At 36.8% G+C, this 20,521-nt stretch overlaps 1 protein-coding gene across 3 annotated transcripts; it reads right to left on the reverse strand.

Annotated features, from left to right (window-relative positions):
* Positions 1-5,850: 5,850 nt before the first annotated feature.
* Positions 5,851-18,054, reverse strand: LOC123994661 (cyclin-dependent kinase inhibitor 1-like). 3 transcript variants are annotated; one of them, XM_046297532.1, is made up of 3 exons: positions 17,905-18,054; positions 9,783-10,285; positions 5,851-9,141 (listed from the first exon to the last, which is right to left on the reverse strand). In XM_046297532.1, coding segments are annotated over exons 1-3 (564 nt in total). In that variant the 5' UTR covers positions 17,907-18,054; the 3' UTR covers positions 5,851-9,082. The 3 variants fall into 3 exon arrangements, with proteins under 3 accessions (XP_046153488.1, XP_046153487.1, XP_046153489.1); XM_046297531.1 differs by lacking the exon at positions 17,905-18,054 and adding an exon at positions 16,611-16,852; XM_046297533.1 differs by lacking the exon at positions 17,905-18,054 and adding an exon at positions 15,918-16,231.
* Positions 18,055-20,521: the final 2,467 nt, after the last annotated feature.

The raw sequence follows: 20,521 nt of genomic DNA on the forward strand, positions 1-20,521 counted from the left end.
ATAATTAGTAGACTTAACATGTGTAGAATTAGTAGGTCTAATGGAATGAGTAGACTTAATATGTGTAGAATTAGTAGGCCTAATAGAATGAGTAGACTTAATATGTGTAGAATTAGTAGGTCTAATAGAATTAGTATAATTAATATGTGTAGAATTCGTAGGCTTAATAGAATTAGTAGACTTAACATGTGTAGAATTAGTAGGTCTAATGGAATTAGTAGACTTAATATGTGTAGAATTAGTAGGTCTAATATAATTAGTAGACTTTATGTGTAGAATTAGTAGGTCTAATAGAATTAGTTGACTTAATATGTGTTGAATTAGTAGGCCAAATATAATTAGTGGACTTAATATGTGTAGAATTAGTAGGTCTAATATAATTAGTAGACTTAATATGTGTAGAATTAGTAGGTCTAATAGAATTAGTCGACTTAATGTGTAGAATTAGTAGGTCTAATAGAATTAGTAGGCCTAATAGAATTAGTAGGTCTAATATAATTAGTAGGCCTAATATGTGTAGAATTAGTAGGCCTAATAGAATTAGTAGGTCTAATATAATTAGTAGACTTAATATGTGTAGAATTAGTAGGTCTAATAGAATTAGTAGGCCTAGTAGAATTAGTAGGTCTAATAGAATTAGTAGACTTAATGTGTCGAATTAGTAGGCCTAATATAATTAGTAGGTCTAATATAATTAGTAGACTTTATGTGTAGAATTAGTAGGTCTAATAGAATTAGTAGACTTAATATGTGTAGAATTAGTAGGTCTAATAGAATTAGTAGAATTAATATGTAGAATTAGTAGGCCTTATAGAATTAGTAGACTTAATGTGTATAATTAGTAGGTCTAATATAATTAGTAGGCTTGATATAATTAGTAGACTTAACATGTGTAGAATTAGTAGGTCTAATAGAATTAGTCGACTTAATGTGTAGAATTAGTAGGTCTAATAGAATTAGTAGGCCTAATATAATTAGTAGGTCTAATAGAATTAGTAGGCCTAATATGTGTAGAATTAGTAGGCCTAATATAATTAGTAGGTCTAATATAATTAGTAGACTTAATATGTGTAGAATTAGTAGGTCTAATAGAATTAGTAGGCCTAGTAGAATTAGTAGGTCTAATAGAATTAGTAGACTTAATATGTGTCGAATTAGTAGGCCTAATATAATTAGTAGGTCTAATATAATTAGTAGACTTTATGTGTAGAATTAGTAGGTCTAATAGAATTAGTAGACTTAATATGTGTAGAATTAGTAGGTCTAATAGAATTAGTAGAATTAATGTGTAGAATTAGTAGGCCTTATAGAATTAGTAGACTTAATGTGTATAATTAGTAGGTCTAATATAATTAGTAGGCTTGATATAATTAGTAGACTTAACATGTGTAGAATTAGTAGGTCTAATGGAATGAGTAGACATAATATGTGTAGAATTAGTAGGCCTAATAGAATGAGTAGACTTAATATGTGTAGAATTAGTAGGTCTAATATAATTAGTAGACTTAATATGTGTAGAATTAGTAGGTCTAATAGAATTAGTCGACTTAATGTGTAGAATTAGTAGGTCTAATAGAATTAGTAGGCCTAATAGAATTAGTAGGTCTAATATAATTAGTAGGCCTAATAGAATTAGTAGGTCTAATATAATTAGTAGGCCTAATATGTGTAGAATTAGTAGGCCTAATATAATTAGTAGGTATAATAGAATTAGTAGACTTAATATGTATAGAATTAGTAGGCCTAGTAGAATTAGTAGGCCTAGTAGAATTAGTAGGTCTAATAGAATTAGTAGACTTAATATGTGTCGAATTAGTAGGCCTAATAGAATTAGTAGGTCTAATAGAATTAGTAGACTTAATATGTGTAGAATTAGTAGGCCTAATATAATGAGTAGACTTAATATGTGTAGAATTAGTAGGTCTAATAGAATTAGTAGACTTAATGTGTAGAATTAGTAGGTCTAATAGAATTAGTAGACCTAATAGAATTAGTAGGTCTAATAGAATTAGTAGACTTAATATGTGTAGAATTAGTAGGCCTAATAGAATTAGTAGGTCTAATATAATTAGTAGACTTAATATGTGTAGAATTAGTAGGTCTAATAGAATTAGTAGGCCTAGTAGAATTAGTAGGTCTAATAGAATTAGTAGACTTAATATGTGTCGAATTAGTAGGTCTAATAGAGTTAGTAGGCCTAATAGAATGAGTAAACTTAATATGTGTAGAATTAGTAGGTCTAATAGAATTAGTAGACTTAGTATGTGTAGAATTAGTAGGTCTAATATAATTAGTAGACTTAATATGTGTAGAATTAGTAGGCTTAATAGAATTAGTAGACTTAATATGTGTAGAATTAGTAGACTTAATATGTGTAGAATTAGTAGGCCTAATATAATTAGTAGACTTAATATGTGTAGAATTAGTAGGTCTAATAGAATTAGTAGACTTAATATGTGTAGAATTAGTAGGTCGAATAGAATTAGTAGGCCTAGTATAATTAGTAGACTTAATATGTGTAGAATTAGTAGGTCTAATATAATTAGTAGACTTTATGTGTAGAATTAGTAGGTCTAATAGAATTAGTAGACTTAATATGTGTAGAATTAGTAGGGCCTAATATAATTAGTAGACTTAATATAATTATTCAGACTTATGTGTAGAATTAGTAGGTCTAATATAATTAGTAGACTTTATGTGTAGAATTAGTAGGTCTAATAGAATTAGTAGACTTAATATGTGTCGAATTAGTAGGCCTAATAGAATTAGTAGACTTAATATGTGTAGAATTAGTAGGTCTAATATAATTAGTAGACTTTATGTGTAGAATTAGTAGGTCTAATAGAATTAGTAGACTTAATATGTGTTGAATTAGTAGGCCTAGTAGAATTAGTAGGTCTAATAGAATTAGTAGACTTAATATGTGTTGAATTAGTAGGCCAAATATAATTAGTAGGCCTAATATGTGTAGAATTAGTAGGCCTAATATAATGAGTAGACTTATTAAATGTAGACTTAGTAGGCTTAATAGAATTAGTAGACTTAACATGTGTAGAATTAGTAGGTCTAATGGAATTAGTAGACTTAACATGTGTAGAATTAGTAGGTCTAATAGAATTAGTAGACTTAATATGTGTTGAATTAGTAGGCCAAATATAATTAGTAGGCCTAATATGTGTAGAATTAGTAGGCCTAATATAATTAGTAGACTTAATATAATTAGTAGGCCTAATAGAATTAGTAGACTTAATATGTACAGAATTAGTAGGCCTAATAGAATTAGTAGGCCTAATATGTGTTGAATTGGTTGGCCTAATATAATTAGTAGGCCTAATATGTGTTGAATTAGTAGGCCTAATAGAATTAGTAGGCTTATTATGAGTTGAATTAGTAGGCCTAATATGTGTAGAAGTAGTAGGCCTAATATAATTAGTAGACCTAATATGTGTAGAATTAGTAGGCTTAATATAATTAGTAACCTAATATAATTAGTAAATGTAATATGTGTAGAATTAGTATTTTTTTAATTTTACCTTTATTTAACCAGGCAAGTCAGTTAAGAACATATTCTTATTTTCAATGACGGCCTGGGAACAGTGGGTTAACTGCCTGTTCAGGGGCAGAACGACAGACACCTTGTCAGCTCGGGGGTTTGAACTCGCAACCTTCCGGTTACTAGTCCAACGCTCTAACCACTAGGCTACGCTTCCGCCCCAATATGTGGTGAATTACTAGCCCTAATAGAATTAGTAGGCCTAATATAATTAGTAGACTTAATATGTGTAGAATTAGTAGGATTAATAGAATTAGGCCTAATACACATGTATGTGTTGAATTAGTAGGCCTAATAGAATTAGTAGACTTAATATGTGTAGAATTAGTAGACTTAATATGTGTAGAATTAGTAGGCCTAATATAATTAGTAGACTTAATATGTGTAGAATTAGTAGGTCTAATAGAATTAGTAGACTTAATATGTGTAGAATTAGTAGGCCTAATATAATTAGTAGACTTAATATGTGTAGAATTAGTAGGTCTAATATAATTAGTAGACTTTATGTGTAGAATTAGTAGGTCTAATAGAATTAGTAGACTTAATATGTGTCGAATTAGTAGGCCTAATAGAATTAGTAGACTTAATATGTGTAGAATTAGTAGGTCTAATATAATTAGTAGACTTTATGTGTAGAATTAGTAGGTCTAATAGAATTAGTAGACTTAATATGTGTTGAATTAGTAGGCCTAGTAGAATTAGTAGGTCTAATAGAATTAGTAGACTTAATATGTGTTGAATTAGTAGGCCAAATATAATTAGTAGGCCTAATATGTGTAGAATTAGTAGGCCTAATATAATGAGTAGACTTATTAAATGTAGACTTAGTAGGCTTAATAGAATTAGTAGACTTAACATGTGTAGAATTAGTAGGTCTAATGGAATTAGTAGACTTAACATGTGTAGAATTAGTAGGTCTAATAGAATTAGTAGACTTAATATGTGTTGAATTAGTAGGCCAAATATAATTAGTAGGCCTAATATGTGTAGAATTAGTAGGCCTAATATAATTAGTAGACTTAATATAATTAGTAGGCCTAATAGAATTAGTAGACTTAATATGTACAGAATTAGTAGGCCTAATAGAATTAGTAGGCCTAATATGTGTTGAATTGGTTGGCCTAATATAATTAGTAGGCCTAATATGTGTTGAATTAGTAGGCCTAATGGAATTAGTAGGCTTAATATGAGTTGAATTAGTAGGCCTAATATGTGTAGAATTAGTAGGCCTAATATAATTAGTAGACCTAATAGAATTAGTAGACCTAATATGTGTAGAATTAGTAGGCTTAATATAATTAGTAACCTAATATAATTAGTAAATGTAATATGTGTAGAATTAGTATTTTTTTAATTTTACCTTTATTTAACCAGGCAAGTCAGTTAAGAACATAATCTTATTTTCAATGACGGCCTGGGAACAGTGGGTTAACTGCCTGTTCAGGGGCAGAACGACAGACACCTTGTCAGCTCGGGGGTTTGAACTCGCAACCTTCCGGTTACTAGTCCAACGCTCTAACCACTAGGCTACGCTTCCGCCCCAATATGTGGTGAATTACTAGCCCTAATAGAATTAGTAGGCCTAATAGAATTAGTAGACTTAATATGTGTAGAATTAGTAGGATTAATAGAATTAGGCCTAATACACATGTATGTGTTGAATTAGTAGGCCTAATAGAATTAGTAGACTTAATAGAATTAGTAGGCCTAATATGTGTAGAATTAGTAGGCCTAATGGAATTAGTAGGCCTAATAGAATTAGTAGGCCTAATATGTGTAGAATTAGTAGGTCTGATATGTGTTGAATTAGTAGGCCTGATATGTGTTGAATTAGTAGGCCTAATATGTGTAGAATTAGTAGGCCTGATATGTGTAGAATTAGTAGGCCTGATTTGTGTTGAATTAGTAGGCCTGATTTGTGTTGAATTAGTAGGCCTGATATGTGTAGAATTAGTAGGCCTGATTTGTGTAGAATTAGTAGGCCTGATATGTATTGAGTTAGTAGGCCTGATATGTGTTGAATTAGTAGGCCTAATATGTGTAGAATTAGTAGGCCTGATTTGTGTAGAATTAGTAGGCCTGATTTGTGTAGAATTAGTAGGCCTGATATGTGTTGAATTAGTAGGCCTGATTGTGTTGAATTAGTAGGCCTGATATGTGTTGAATTAGTAGGCCTGATATGTGTTGAATTAGTAGGCCTACTAGATTTTCCAGCTGTTGACACTGAAGATCATATGAATGTATAAGGACGTAGCAGATTATGAATGAAGACCAGTCTAAGAAAACAATACTTTGTGTATATTTATAACATTTAATAATGATCGGAAACATACTGTAACAAATTAACATCAAAGTCAACAGTGCACCAAAAACCGGTCAATGAATCTTCCACAAATATGTCCACAATTTCAACATTTGTCGTTTTATTTTCAAACTATTACCAAATCAAAGTTAATATTCTGCTCCCATGTAATTACATTGTAGTACACTTTCAATACATTAGCCATTATCTTATCAAAAACATATGAGGATATTATTCATTTATGCATATAAGGCATGCAATACTATGTTTTGATATACCTGCGATAGAAAGGTGAATTCGATTTAGAGCAAAGTTTATTTTGCCACTGTGGGACACACTGGGCAGGGAGGGGGGGGGGGTGCAGGGGGGGGGCAGGATAGAGCAGCCCAGTAGCTGTATGCAGATCTTTGATCATTAACTTATCACAGTTCGCTTGCAAAGGGTATTCTGGGGAAACCAGTACAGGGATGAGGATGGCCTTGTTTTAACACTGTTGTAATACCAAGAAAGCACCTAATATATATTTATCATTTTGTGTCCGACCCAAACTATGATGAGCCCATAGTCTGTGTCCCAGTTCAGCAGTGACGGTTTAGTTTTTCTAAACACTTCCCCTTCCATGAGAGTAGCTCTATAAAATCAGAAATATCTTGTCAATGTTTTAGTGCAATACACATAATCTGTTAGTTTTACCAAAAGGGCATTTAGAATGATTTCCCTTCAAAAACAAGATACATCGTTAAAAATAAGTTAACAGACTTTTAAAGTTTTTATTTTGAACACATTGAAAGACGGGCGCATATAAACCAACGTACACACAGACTCAAGTCCGAACACACACACAAAAAACACCATCAAATATGATTAAATAAAAAACTGATAATTGATTCCATTGGTGAGGTGAAGTGTGTAAACAGAAATCACATCATTCTGTTGACATGACTCTCTACATTGGCAAGTCAAGAGGGCGGTGGTATAAGAACCTCTTTGGATCCAGACAAAAGCCCTCTAGAACACAGGCCACTCGTCTGGCTATTAGAACCACTTTGATTCAGGGTCTCGGACATCATTCTGTTGCGGTCTGTTAATAAAGTACTCTCTTCGTTCGCTGGACTTTATCCTGCTAACTGTTCCAAATGTCCCAACTGAAATTGGTAAAGGGCTTTTAAACTGGAAGAACTTGTCCCGATTGGTGAATTTGGTATAAAATACTTTTAAACTGGAAGAACTTTTGAGGCTGATTACCTGACCTGTCAATGTTTTTAATGTACTGTTTTATACTCTTGTGAATTCAATGGTTTCTACTAGATTACTTGTAGTTTTTCATGTCTGTCATGTTTTTTTGTAATGACTTGGTGCTGCCTATCTTGGCCAGGGTGCTCTTGGAAAAATAGATTTTAATCTCAAATGAGCCCTTCCTGGTTAAATAAAAGTTAAATAAAATAAATAAATAAAAATAACAACGCTCAGGACTCCCAGAGGACTTGAGTTTCCTCCGTCCTGCTTTGAGCTGGAATGGGTCCTATCACTCTGACACACTTTTACCTGATGTGTAACTAAAGCCTATGGTCTGAACCCGCTATCCCACTGAACCAGCTATGAACAGCAATAACAAATCATCTCCTGTAGTTTCCAACAAATATTTTGGAATTATTTGACTTTTTTTTTAAATGTTGTATATCATTTTTTCTATTATTTTTGTCAATCACTCAATGAGGTAGGTAATCCAGATGATATCTATTTGTTCGAACATGACACATTTAGGGAAAGGCCCTCCCTGTAGGACTGCTATTTTTGCCACTATTATTTACAGTATTGCGATGTGACTCTGGCTATGGAGAATGAGCGGCATAACGTTTGGAATGCAATGCCAACGGACAGAATCTGTGATACTGTATATTAATCACAGGTATATCTGAGATGGATTTGGAGATGCTTAAGGTATGTGGATTTCTATGTCCCTTGACTCAGGCCAACGCTTACAGATGACTCACATATAATATGTTTTTTTTTTTTGGTCAACTGCCTCAGTTGTCACAACTGTCTTGTATTCTAGCAAAGGAATGGAAATGTGTTGCAGCTCAGCTCCTCGTTAAAAAAAAAACATTACTGACAGAACCTGGAATGTTCCGTATGCATTAAGGATTCATGTACTTTTGTGAACTGCAACACCATTTAACTTCAATTCCAAACAATGTCAAAGCTACATTCCTTCATACAGGAAAGAGTTCAAAACCTAGAGGCTGCCATTATACAAAGACAAGAGTAGAGAAGGCAATGTTGTTAAAAGGATTTAGCCAACAAAGCAAACATACAAGGTATATTCAGTTTTGTTACCAAAAAGTTTCCAAGAATATGTTTTACTACCTTAAAAAGACAAAGGGAGCTAAATAAAATCAAAACGATTTATTTTATTCAGTTGTGCACTGAGATTTTTGCCAAATTGTACAGAGACGGTGGTGCCAACGGTGAAGTGTATGCTAGCCATAATAACAATATTTGAGAATGAACTTAAGCTAATTTAAGCTTGTTTCCTACTGACACCAAATATCACTCTGTAATAATACTCACACCAAAAGGCTTAAGAATAAAACAATTACCGTAATAATAGACATTTACTGAGAAGTACTACTGCTCAATAAGATGTATCATTATCATACCGATGCCTGATAGCCTAAGTGCTGGAACTTCACAGTTGACCTTTGCACCCTAGGCTAATCATGGTCACATTGCCAATTTGACCTGAGGTGACCCCGGGGCCTCTTACTCGCGTGGCTGATACTTTTACAGCCGTGGTGAAACTGAAGACGACACGTGGAGTGAGGTCAGGAATAGTTGAACTACTCTTAGAGAGGTAGTTAGAGTGTGGGTCGGAGTGGTTGGGGGTTAAATACTACACCAAGGGTACTGTTGGAAGAAATCTCTTACAACAGAGCCGTTTAGGTTTTTTCCTGATGAGTGCATTTGAATTATTTCACAGTATAATCTAAAGCTTAGACAATAATACAAGCTTAGAAAATATAGATGAAATACAGCTATATAAATATATATACAAACATATCCGTCATTTCCACTTCCTTTTCCACTTCCTTTAAGACATATTGTAGCTATGAGCTCTTCGACCGTCAGAGTCGCTACAGAACGCTGCAGAAATGATATATCCATCTTAATGAGGTGATTTCCAAACGGAGCATGCCCACTGAATTGCACTCTTTCCTGGGCTGTGTTTACTGCCGATAGGGCCGTTTGTGATGCATGGTTGTCCTCTTCTTCACGACAAAGAATTCTGTGGATGACCAGCACAGAGAGAGAGAACAGGTGTTAGTTCCCAGTCCCAGTAATGTTCTATCAGGGAAATAATGTGTGCATCCCAAATGGCACCCTATAGTTCACTACTTAACCAGGGCCCAGAGGGTAAAAAGTAGGGCACTTGATATAGGGGATAGGGTGCAATTTGTGACACACACATCAAGGCTTATAATTATAACAGGGTTATATAAACTGTTTAGAGACATAGCACAGGTAACAGTGTTGTTGCATGGCCTGTACCTAACATAGTTCACATACAGTGCTTTTGGCAGCACACTGAGGTATTCACAACTGTCACTCAATGGTTAATAAAAGGTTAATAACAGGTTCCTTTGACATTCAAAACAACCTGGAAACGTATATTATCTCTCTTTAAATGAAGACCTCTGGGCTTACGGTTGTTATAATAATAATAATAATAATACAAAATGTACAACTGTATTTATTACTATTATTTATTTATTATCATCATAATTATAGTCACGTTAACCTCTGGACTCACTATTTGTGTCAGAAAATGTGTATACTACTAACTCTCTTGCTTTTTTTCGTACGGCTTTTGTATGAAGCCCAATAGAAGGAAAAAGGAGGGAGGAAAGATTGTTCATTGACACTGACCTGTTATGGCGGCTTGTCTCCGTTTGACTGCTCCTACCCTCTGGCTGGCCGTCTTCTTCTCTGGCCTCTGGATCGTATAGCTCTCCCTGGTGGTCACCTCCAGGTACTCCTCACCACAGCTGGACAACCCTGGAGACGATGCCCGGGCCAACCTGACATTCTCTCTCCCCGCCCTCTGCCCGTCGATGCCAATCACTGGCTTCCTCAACACACAGCTGCGGTAGAACGCCGGCACATCCTGGAATTTCATCTCCTCCCACTCCACGCTGGCGCCCTTGGCGGCCGGCTGGCCGGTGTTGAAGTCAAAGTCCCAGCGCTTGTTGGCCGACTCCACGCTCATACCCAGGTGCCTCTGGAAATCCTTTTGCAGCTGCTCGTGGTCCACAGGCCCAAACAGGTTCCTCCTCACCGGGCCCTGGGCTCTGCGCTTCAGCTCCTCTACACTCCGACAGACCAGCATGGCCCCGTCAGATGATAATGATGATGACGCCATCTTAATGTCCCTGAGAGAGAAAGGGAGATGGTTAGAGGTGAGGTGTCGGTTTTTTCTATGAGGTGTGACCCAGGTCACTATTGGTGTGGTCTAGGTTTAGGCTACGCACAAACACACATATACTCATACCAGCGTTTGACCTTTTGGGACATCATTGAGTTTAATGTTATCAAACACACATGCCCTACCTCCGTCACATTCAACTCTGGACCTTGAAGACAGTTCCACTGCATGTTTCATTGTTCCCCCCAATCAGGGATTGATTTAGACTTTGGACACCAAGTGTGTGCAATTAATCATCAGGTAGAACAGAAAACCAGCAGGCTCCGGACATTGTAGGGTAAGAGTTGAGTACCCCTGCCCTTAGTAATTAACCGTATGGTAAGAGACCCACACACCAAATAAATCTCCAACATCCACAGAATCAGAATAGAAGAACACATGAAGTAGGTAAAAATGAACCTGCTCTGGTCTCTGGCTGCCAGAGGTGAGAGGTCAGGAGGAAAGGTCACATGGTGCGGACCGGGAAACGTATGGAGAATGTTTCACCTCACGTGAGAATGTTTCATGTGCTCTTCTAGTAACCCCATGTAATTGCAGGGATACATTCTGAACTTCAGGAATGTTACACGTTGTTGTAGTTTACTATTTACAACCGTCCAAAACTAGTGTTATAAATTCCCACCTTTTTTTTGTGACATGCAAATATTCTATCCATCAAGGAAACCTGGCCCTGTATCCACAAAGCCTCTCAGAGTAGGAGTGCTGATCTAGGATCAGTTTTCTCTTTTAGATCATCATGTAAACGATTATATGGACAGATCCTAGATCAGCACTCCTACTCAGACTCATTGTGGACTGATCAGCTTTTTTGTTCAAATGTTCAAAGTCACATAATTCCCCACAGCGATTATACTCAAAATGTGACAGCAAGTAAGAGTATTCAGCCTACATTACGACTTCCAAAGTCTAGAAAATATTCATTCATATTCAATAGATCACATGTAACAGTCGGACTTCCTGAAATGAATACCTGTTCGGTTGGTCGGAGTTGCCTTGCTGAGTCCATCTTAGGTCCTATAATGACAAAGTCCCTCAAAAGTTCCCTTCACTGAAACATCTTAGATCTTCTTTTTTTTTGTATTATTTTGCCTCCTTGAAATACAGTGTTACCCGCCAGGGTGTAACAGTCAGTTACCCACTATCAGCATCAGTGAATTGGAAGGAACCACACTGAAAAAGGTGCACCAGACAGGCCATTCCTGCGCCTTGGCTCATCCCAAAAAATCGTTACACGGCAAACTTTACAGCGTCTGGGATGCAACTATTAAAACGTCTGGCTTAAAATGCCAGCCCCCTCATACAAAGAAAAGGGCTTGAGTAAAAGAAACCATTATTCCACATTGAGAACATTAGGTTTTATGGATCAGATGGACAGCCTTTTAGGATGTTCATCTATAAAGAAAACTCAAAGAAACAGCCAAATTGAAAATAAAACACACCAAAAAATAAATAATAATAAATGTTTGAATCAAATTTTTGGATGTTATACTTTGAGAGACGCATACACTATGCTGGGTTGCTTGGATGACTCAACTGCTGGTTTGCAGGCATTCGGTCTATTAGTTGGGTTGTTTTCTTTAATAACTGATGGGTTATTGATGCTGGATTGTTTTCTTTAATAACTGATGGGTTATTGATGCTGGATTGTTTTCTTTAATAACTGATGGGTTATTGATGCTGGATTGTTTTCTTTAATAACTGATGGGTTATTGATGCTGGGTTGTTTTCTTTAATAACTGATGGGTTATTGATGCTGGGTTGTTTTCTTTAATAACTGATGGGTTATTGATGCTGGGTTGTTTTCTTTAATAACTAATGGGTTATTGATGCTGGGTTGTTTTCTTTAATAACTGATGGGTTATTGATGCTGGGTTGTTTTCTCCCCCTCCTTTCCTAATGAGGAGAGCTTGTGTTCAGTGTTTGGTTTGTTGCGTGTAGAATATCGTAGCCTATTCATTGACGATACGCCCTGCTTTACTGAAGTTGCAGCTCTTGATTGTCGATAGATAGGCCGAGTGCACAGTTCGGAATCTGTCTGCATGGTGGCCGACCTGCCTATATTGTGCCCATCCCTCTACCTCCGTCCTTCACTAGCTCACTATGAAAGACGCAAGTATTTGCATTCTCTGACGGTCTCCTCCATTCCAAAATGACCAAATCTTATGAGTCAAGTCTTGCACTCAGAAATGGGAGTCAACGTGCAAGGAGTGGAGGAATATATTAATTTGGAGTCGACTCTCCGCCCCTATGTCATCGTCGTTAAGAGTTGGGAAAATGGCAAGAGAAAGGCAAGCGACAGCAGTGAAGTCCTGTATGGCAATACTTAAATGAGAAGGAAATGCAAACTTTGAAGTGGAATTGAGGTACAGTAATGGATGTACAGGTATAATCAGTGGTGACCTGTGTTTCAGGGCAGAGACCCACCTTTTTTGAGACCCTTGTTTTTTGTTTAAAAAAAAAAATATATATATATTAATGTTTTGGGGGGAACTCTTGCCTGCTTTGCATGTTATTTTGGTATTAATACGTGTCACATCAGTTTGCAAACAATGTACAAATATATATACAGTATATAATTGAGTTAATAAAGCCGCAGCTCCAAAATGCAGGTGTTTCAGCCTAGCTCAGTGCTTTCTGTGGTGGCGGGGCTGGCCAGCAGAAAATAGGACTGGCTCAGTGTTCTGTCACTCATGGGAACCTTATGCAATTCCCAAGATTAAGTCCTTAGAACAGGTAGACATTAATATTTCAGCCCTTTGGGTCCTTCCATAGAGTTATAATATAAGTGCCCTTCCAAGAAGGCTCAAGGTCATTGGCCACAGAAATGAAATCAAATCACGTTATATGTACAGTAGCTTTGATTGGACTGATCATGTCAACATCTTACTTTCACAATCTTAGCTAGCAGTCATCATCATGAATCAAGTTGACAATCTACTGGCAAATCCTTTTTAATCCTTGTCATTTGAAGAGAAATAATGAAGAGAAACTATAGATAAAACGTACCGGTGCTCATCGACCATTGGATATAAACATTACACAACAATTTGGAGATCGCAAATTCAACAATGAGTGGTTTGTAAGGAATCAGTGACAGTGGCTAACTGCAAGCATTGCAACTGGGAAGTCTGGAATAAACAGCTCAAACTGGGAAAATGCATTTTGCACGGTCATTCAACTCGCAAATTGTAAATTCGGCATCTTTCTCTTTGACAACATTTGCCCACAAAGGAAAGCAAATGACAACAAAGTGAGTCCAAAAATGTCTTATGCTGCTTGATAAATGATGTAGGATGCAAGAGAGATATGTGTACTATAGAGAAGAAAGTAATACTAAGTGTATGTTGTGTAGTAAGCTGTTAATAGCCCATGTGCCTCACGCTAATAATTTGGTCTATTTTCACCAACGCGGTATTGTAAACACATCGTTCCTGGCCAGTGTTTGCTTGTTTACTAACTTTTTCTGTACAGCTTTGACAGTGCTACTGATAGTAGTGGTGACGCTTGGCTTGCACGTGCAAATTCAGCACACACACAACATTCTACATATTTGTGTTATTTGATGTGTCAATTTAAAAGCTTATTTAATTTGTCATATAAATAGTGTTATAGGACGTATCTTTTTTGACACACAAAGACCCAAACAGCGTTCAATGTGCCTTACCTTAATAATTTGGTCTATTTAAAAAAAACTCTTATTTTTGCCTACTTTTCTAACTTGGTGGTGCACCTATAACCTGTTTTAGAGAAATGTAAACATTGAATATTGTAAGAGCTTTTTTTGTCTGTTTATATGCCCCCTTTATTTATCCTACGGTTCTGACTTGATGTACACTGTAAGAACAGCCCTTGTTCTGAATTCTGTCGCCGTACATTTCAAAAGTGCTGAACAAATAGTTATATTGACTACGTCCATCATCGCTCCCTCATTAATGTCTTAATCGAAATTACGGATTGCATCTCATCCGCTTGTCGTCCCCTTATGCCATAGTTTGTACATCTCAATTGTCAGTAGAAATCACATTTGTTTAAGCAAGTCAGCCACCCCAAATCTTTTTTTCTGCCACCAAGATTTTCATGCTAAAATCACCACTGGGTGGAATGCTTAACCACCTGAAAAGGCAACCCCGTGAGACCCCAAATAGTTGTTTGCAGCAGCGCATCTGCATTATGAATTCAAGTAGATTTTTATGAATTTGTCATAGTGTTTCAACGGAAAACTGATTTAAAAAAAATGGAGGTTTAAACATTATGGTTTACTATTTGTCATGGTTAACACATTTTAAGGTTGAACACTGACACTTTTATAGCTTTAATGAGGCTTACACAACTGTATGAGTTCCTCAAGAGCCTATTGTTGGGATAGTTAGCACTTTGTTACAATATGGAAATAGTAATGTTACTCATTTTATATTAAAATATGTAATGTGCAAAAATATTCTAGGAACATTTTATTTTGCACTGTACAAACATATCATGAACAAGAATGACACATAGTTACTTTTGGCCACGTCAGAGAAAGCCACGCCCCTCCTGAAAAGAACATTGTAAAAAAAAGACCGAGTTGCTGAAAGTAAATAAAAACATGATTGATGGTTAAATGAACCCATGTTGGGGTAAGCCCAACATGTTGGGTTATTCAAGTAAGAATTCAGCATGTGTTCTGTCCAATATTTACCTTGTGCTGAGTTACCAAATAACACAAATGGAGTTGTTTTTAACCCAGCATTTGTTTGAGTGTAAGAATCTTGAGGAAAACAGGAGCGAGAGACAGGGAATTGATGGGGTTGAGCATGGCCTGTCAACTGTGTTAAAACAAATGTACATTATATTCGTTGCTCTTTAGCTATAGATATTGAATGACTTACATAAAGCTTAATCATAAATATTATAGTAGGCTTTGTATGATATACGTTAGTCCTACTATGCCATAGATGCCCATACTCTACACTGCGTTCATGACGCAGTTTGAGAATATTCTTATTAGCCTGTTCATTGAATAACAAATATTTTCAACGTGGTTTGAAAACAAGTGTTACGTTAAATCCTTTGATTGAAATAAGTATTCTTTCCAATAACATATTTTTTAATGAAAATAACAACATTATCCTAAACGAATAGAAACTGTCATCCCTTCAACAGCAACAGCTCAACTCTTGCGAGTGAAAGTTTGTTTGCGTCGAAAAAGTGGGCGCGGTAACTAGATCATTTTACAACTCTCTGGAATCCCCAGACCCACACAAACATTCTCAACCTCCGATGATAATTATGTCCAACTTCTCCAAATAGGCGATAAGATGAGAAAAAGTTTGAAACACATTTTAAGAGTACGGCACCCGAAATCATTGCCAGATGTCAAAATAGATTCAAATGAGCCTTATTGAAGATAGCACAGCAGAAGTATACATCACAGATGACGCAGTTACATTCGCATACTACATGAGATGTTGAGCAATGCGATGCAACAGAAAAAATACACATGGACAATAACAACCCGAAACAGCACAGATTTGCCTCTGCAGAGTCTGAATAAGAATGCAAAAACTTCTCAAATGCTGCCAATATGCGACTTCTCTTACCAGCAGTGTCCAATGATGCACTCAAATGTGCAATGTTGCGATTCCTGATGTTGTTTCTCAAAAAATTAAACGAGGCGCCTCACCGAAGTATAGACTGATACTCTTCACTGTCCACGATGAACTAATATAACTTTAAAAGCTCCCAGTTATTGCGCTCCCTTGTTCCCTTATGTGACTTGTTTGTTCCAACAAGGCAATGGGACGTCCTACCGCCACAGAAGACTTAATCACGTGATAATCATCATAACAATCGGGGGTTTGGAGCTTGGACAATGCCCAAGGAAAACACCTTGATGTAATCAGTCATTCCCGATGTCTTTAAATAAATGTCATCATATGCCGCAAAGGGTTGGTAAATGTGTGCACCCTGGCCTTGCACTCTTCAGTGCACTTCGAAAAAACGGTGCTATATCTAGAACCGAAAATGGTTATTTGACTGTCCCCATATGAAAACCCGTTTTGGTTCCAGGTAGAACTCTTTCCACACACAGAGGGTTCTACTTGGAACCCATAATAGTTATACCTGGATCCAAAAAGGGTTATCCTATGGGGACAGCCAAATAACCGTTACGGAACCCTTTTTTCTAAGAGTGTAGGCTAATGCAAAATCTGGCATACAATAAAAATACATTGGTATGGACTACTTTCTTGAAATCGAGAAACGTTTTATGAGTTTTTCAATAGATGTCTTACCTCGTTTTCATCATAAGAAAGTTTTGAAGTTCCGTGAGTGGTAAGATTCGAACTGCGCGCAAAGACTTGCTGCACTGTGCCAGAGTTATACTCTCTAAGTAAAATATCTTGGCACGTAGGACCCATTTTCCCAGCTCTTCTGAATGTGACACATTCTTATGTTGGCATTGCGTCACGTTTTGCAAAGGCTGCGTTCCAAGACCATAAGTCACGTTGAATTTCAACGTGATCTAGTCAACCTTCTACTCCATTTTGTTTTTGTTTTTCTCCCGCAGTTTATATAACCTACGTTTCATTTAGGTACAGTCATCTCCCGCTCGAAAAGTTCTCAATGGGATTTACTAGGCACAAAATGTTTTTTTTTGTTGCTTTGAGCTGTTTTCTTAAAGTTTGACCTATATTTGAGACAGTCAGATTACTATTTAGAACAGTAGGTTACAGATCAAGCATAAGGCCTATGTTAGTCTATTATGTTAGTCTAGTTAGTCTATTGGGCTATCTATTAGTATTAGTCATAATTAACATTAATTAATTATTCTAACTAACTTGAATTACAATGTTAGTGTAAATAAACTAATATTTAATGAAAATGTATTAAAACATGTACAAAGCTTTAATAATACACTATTATAGTAGGCCCACATATGGACAACAACAAGGCTGCGTTTACACAGGCAGCCAATTCTGATCTTTTTTTCACTAATTGGTCTTTTGACCAATCAAATTAGCTCTGAAAAAGAGCTGATGTGAAAAGACCTGATGTGATTGGTCAAAAGACCAATTAATGGGAAAAAATATCAGATTTGAACTGCCTGTGTAAACTGCAGCTGAAGTGTCATATTATTATTGATGATTTATGTCTTGTTATACATTTTAATTTATGTGTTTAGTATCATGTTCTTACACTCTCACAGAGGGTTAAATTATGTCAATAAGATTAAACATATATTTCAAAAAATGTTTGGTTAGGCTATACAAAGTAATTAACCATTTCCAGTGAATAACTGAGTGGAAGATTAGTGATTAATATGATAATGACATTTGCATCTTTGTTCTAATTAATGCGCTATCTTCAGCCTATAAACATTTCAGAGGTGTTGGGTAAAATGCAGAAGACACATTTCAGTTGAATGCATTTAGTTGTACAACTGACGAGGTATCCACCTTTCCCTTTCAACACATATCTCCTACATATGATACATAAGCCTACATAAAGTACATTTAATGAACTAACCTGGTTTATAGCCTGCATAATTAATAGATATATCTAGTTGTCCTTGTATAGGCTACTTACATCTCAGTCCAATCCTTTTCTTTTTTATCCCATAAACGTTATGTTTGTGATTCAAGGCTTATCTGTCAATAAGAGTGACATGAAGTCTAAGCTACACAGTCCAGTTTTAAAGTAATGTATATGGTGTCACTATTAACCTCTTAAGGTCATTTCTCCTTCCTTGTTCCTTTATTACATACCAGTGGATGTCCTCCCTCATAGGTCCTTTTTCCTCTTTCAGTTCTTACATGGTTGTGGGGTGATGTCATAGGGACTGTTTGTTCAGGGGCCAACACCCAACACCACTCCTCAGTCTGTCCCAGGTTTCCAGAACAACGGCTATTGCTATTTATACACATCAGCTGATGTAATGTATACGACATAAAGTATCACTTTCCCACTGAATTGTATATTGGCATCCCAAACATGCCAACTAGAGGTCACTTTTGAACATTTGACTCGGAAGTTGATTTGATGCTTTGATACCGACTTCTCTGGTGGAATCATAACACAGTTGGCCGACCAAATCAAATCAAATCAAATCAAATTTATTTATATAGCCCTTCGTACATCAGCTGATATCTCAAAGTGCTGTACAGAAACCCAGCCTAAAACCCCAAACAGCAAACAATGCAGGTGTAAAAGCACCAGGCCGTCTACCCTCTTCACCTATCTCTCCATCTCTCCCCTCTCTCTCCCCCCGAGACGTGTTTAAAACACAGGTAATCATGATCTGTAGAGCTGGCAAGGATGTGTTTGAGATATGGTCTTTGGTTAGAGTGCACTTTGTTAGTTGCACATTATCAGATAAGGGTTAGGCAGGATTCTTCCAGAAGAGAATGACTGGGCGTCTCCATTTGATTTCAACTCAGTCATGGCGACCATTGTCTTATGACAGAGTAATGGGTTGACTCACTCAATGACTGTTCCCGCTCTTGAGAGTGTGCCCATGACAGTGCCCATGACTCTCTGAATTCAGCTGGTACCATTTTAGAACGAATCAGTCTGTGAGTTGGGCTCAATTGGAATTAAAGGCAGTCAATTCAGGGAGCAAACTGAAATTAAAATGAAATGATTGAAAAAGGGAGCATCTATTTTGAATGGCTTATTAATTAACTGAAAAGGAGAAGTTCTTCATGTCAAAAGTTTTAACATTTTAGGAATTCAAATTCAATTGGAATTGAGCCCAACCCTGGTGCATAGTGGTTTGTACACATTGTAATGTTTGGATTATCATCAGCAGACCATGAAGCTCCTCAGTGTGTGTGGGAAATGTGTTGCTTTCCCTCGACCCTGTCCTTATTTACTGAATGTCTATTGTTCTCCAGGCCAGTCTTTAATCCTCCTGCCTGTCTGCAATAGAATTTAACCTCAATGTTTGGTGATTCCTCTGTTCACATCACAGTATTGCTAAGGACAGCACATTAGCACATTGACCCATGATGTCTACAGAGTACAGTCCCTTTAGAAACACACACTTAGCACAAGAGCCAATACCCTAACTGGCACAAAGTATATTGTATTATATGACTGAGTGGGCCCTATTATGTGTTGGATGATAGCTATCATTGGTTTGACATGGAAGATGTTTCAGAACAATCTCATAAATATGTATTGGTCTTGTAAAAACACAACAGAAATCAGTAATCACTTTTCTGCTATCACTGCAGGAATGTCCCACGCAGAATCCTGTTGGTCAAACTCTGCATGTACCACAACTTTCTAAAAGGAAAAAAGGGGAGCAATCTTGTCAATGGGCTTCTGAGTGTGAGGAAGCTCTGAAATTAAATACTCGCCGGCTTATATGCCCCAAGGTAGTAAATGTGCACAGAGCGTAGGAGGGACTGCAGAGGACACAGTTCACAGTTTCATGTCTACAGGAAGTCTATAGTAAGAGGAAGTGGAGAACCACAGAGAGAAAGAGCTCGGTTCACAGGTGTAGGGGGTTTCACATGCCCTTCTGACAGAATGAACCAAGGCTCACAGATACTACAGAAAGTATCAGTTCATACGCTCATGGAGACCATAAAGTATGTCCCACAAGCTAGTATCACAAGCACATGGGGTTTCATTAGTTGGTTGTCAACAATGCAGGGCACCCCATAATACTAAAATGGTTCATCACACTATTTTCAGGAAGTTCTCAAGATTCTCCTAGAAATGAGGACATTCACTGCCTTTGCTAGCTCTTGTGTGGTCCTGATAGTAATACCATATCATCAGACTTTGGCTACAGGGAAAGAAGGGAGGCAGGCTTTCAGATTCCAGTAGTGACATGCCTGCTTCTACCGTCAATTAATTGAAAATATAAGAGTACTAAAAGACTACTACCTCCCATTTTCTGTCTCCCTAAGGCTCAATATCATACTCCCTCAAAATTCAGCCACATAGTATGTATTGCAACCCAAGCTGTGCAGAGCAATAATGGTATGGCAATAACAAGCAGCAAACCATGACGGACCCCCCACACCTCCAATCTCCCCCATGTTTGAGTAAAGGAGGGGAAAAGGAGGTGTCTGTAGGGGATTAGTAGTCCTCCAGATGTAGGAGTAGCAGGTGGGTGAGGAGGGGAGAGGGGGACTTGGTTCTATTTCATGGGGGATGAGTGGTGAATGCAAAGCGGTGGTGGGGATTGGTG

The sequence above is a fragment of the Oncorhynchus gorbuscha genome, linkage group LG14 (assembly GCF_021184085.1).
Source record: "Oncorhynchus gorbuscha isolate QuinsamMale2020 ecotype Even-year linkage group LG14, OgorEven_v1.0, whole genome shotgun sequence".
Taxonomy (NCBI): Eukaryota; Metazoa; Chordata; class Actinopteri; order Salmoniformes; family Salmonidae; genus Oncorhynchus; species Oncorhynchus gorbuscha.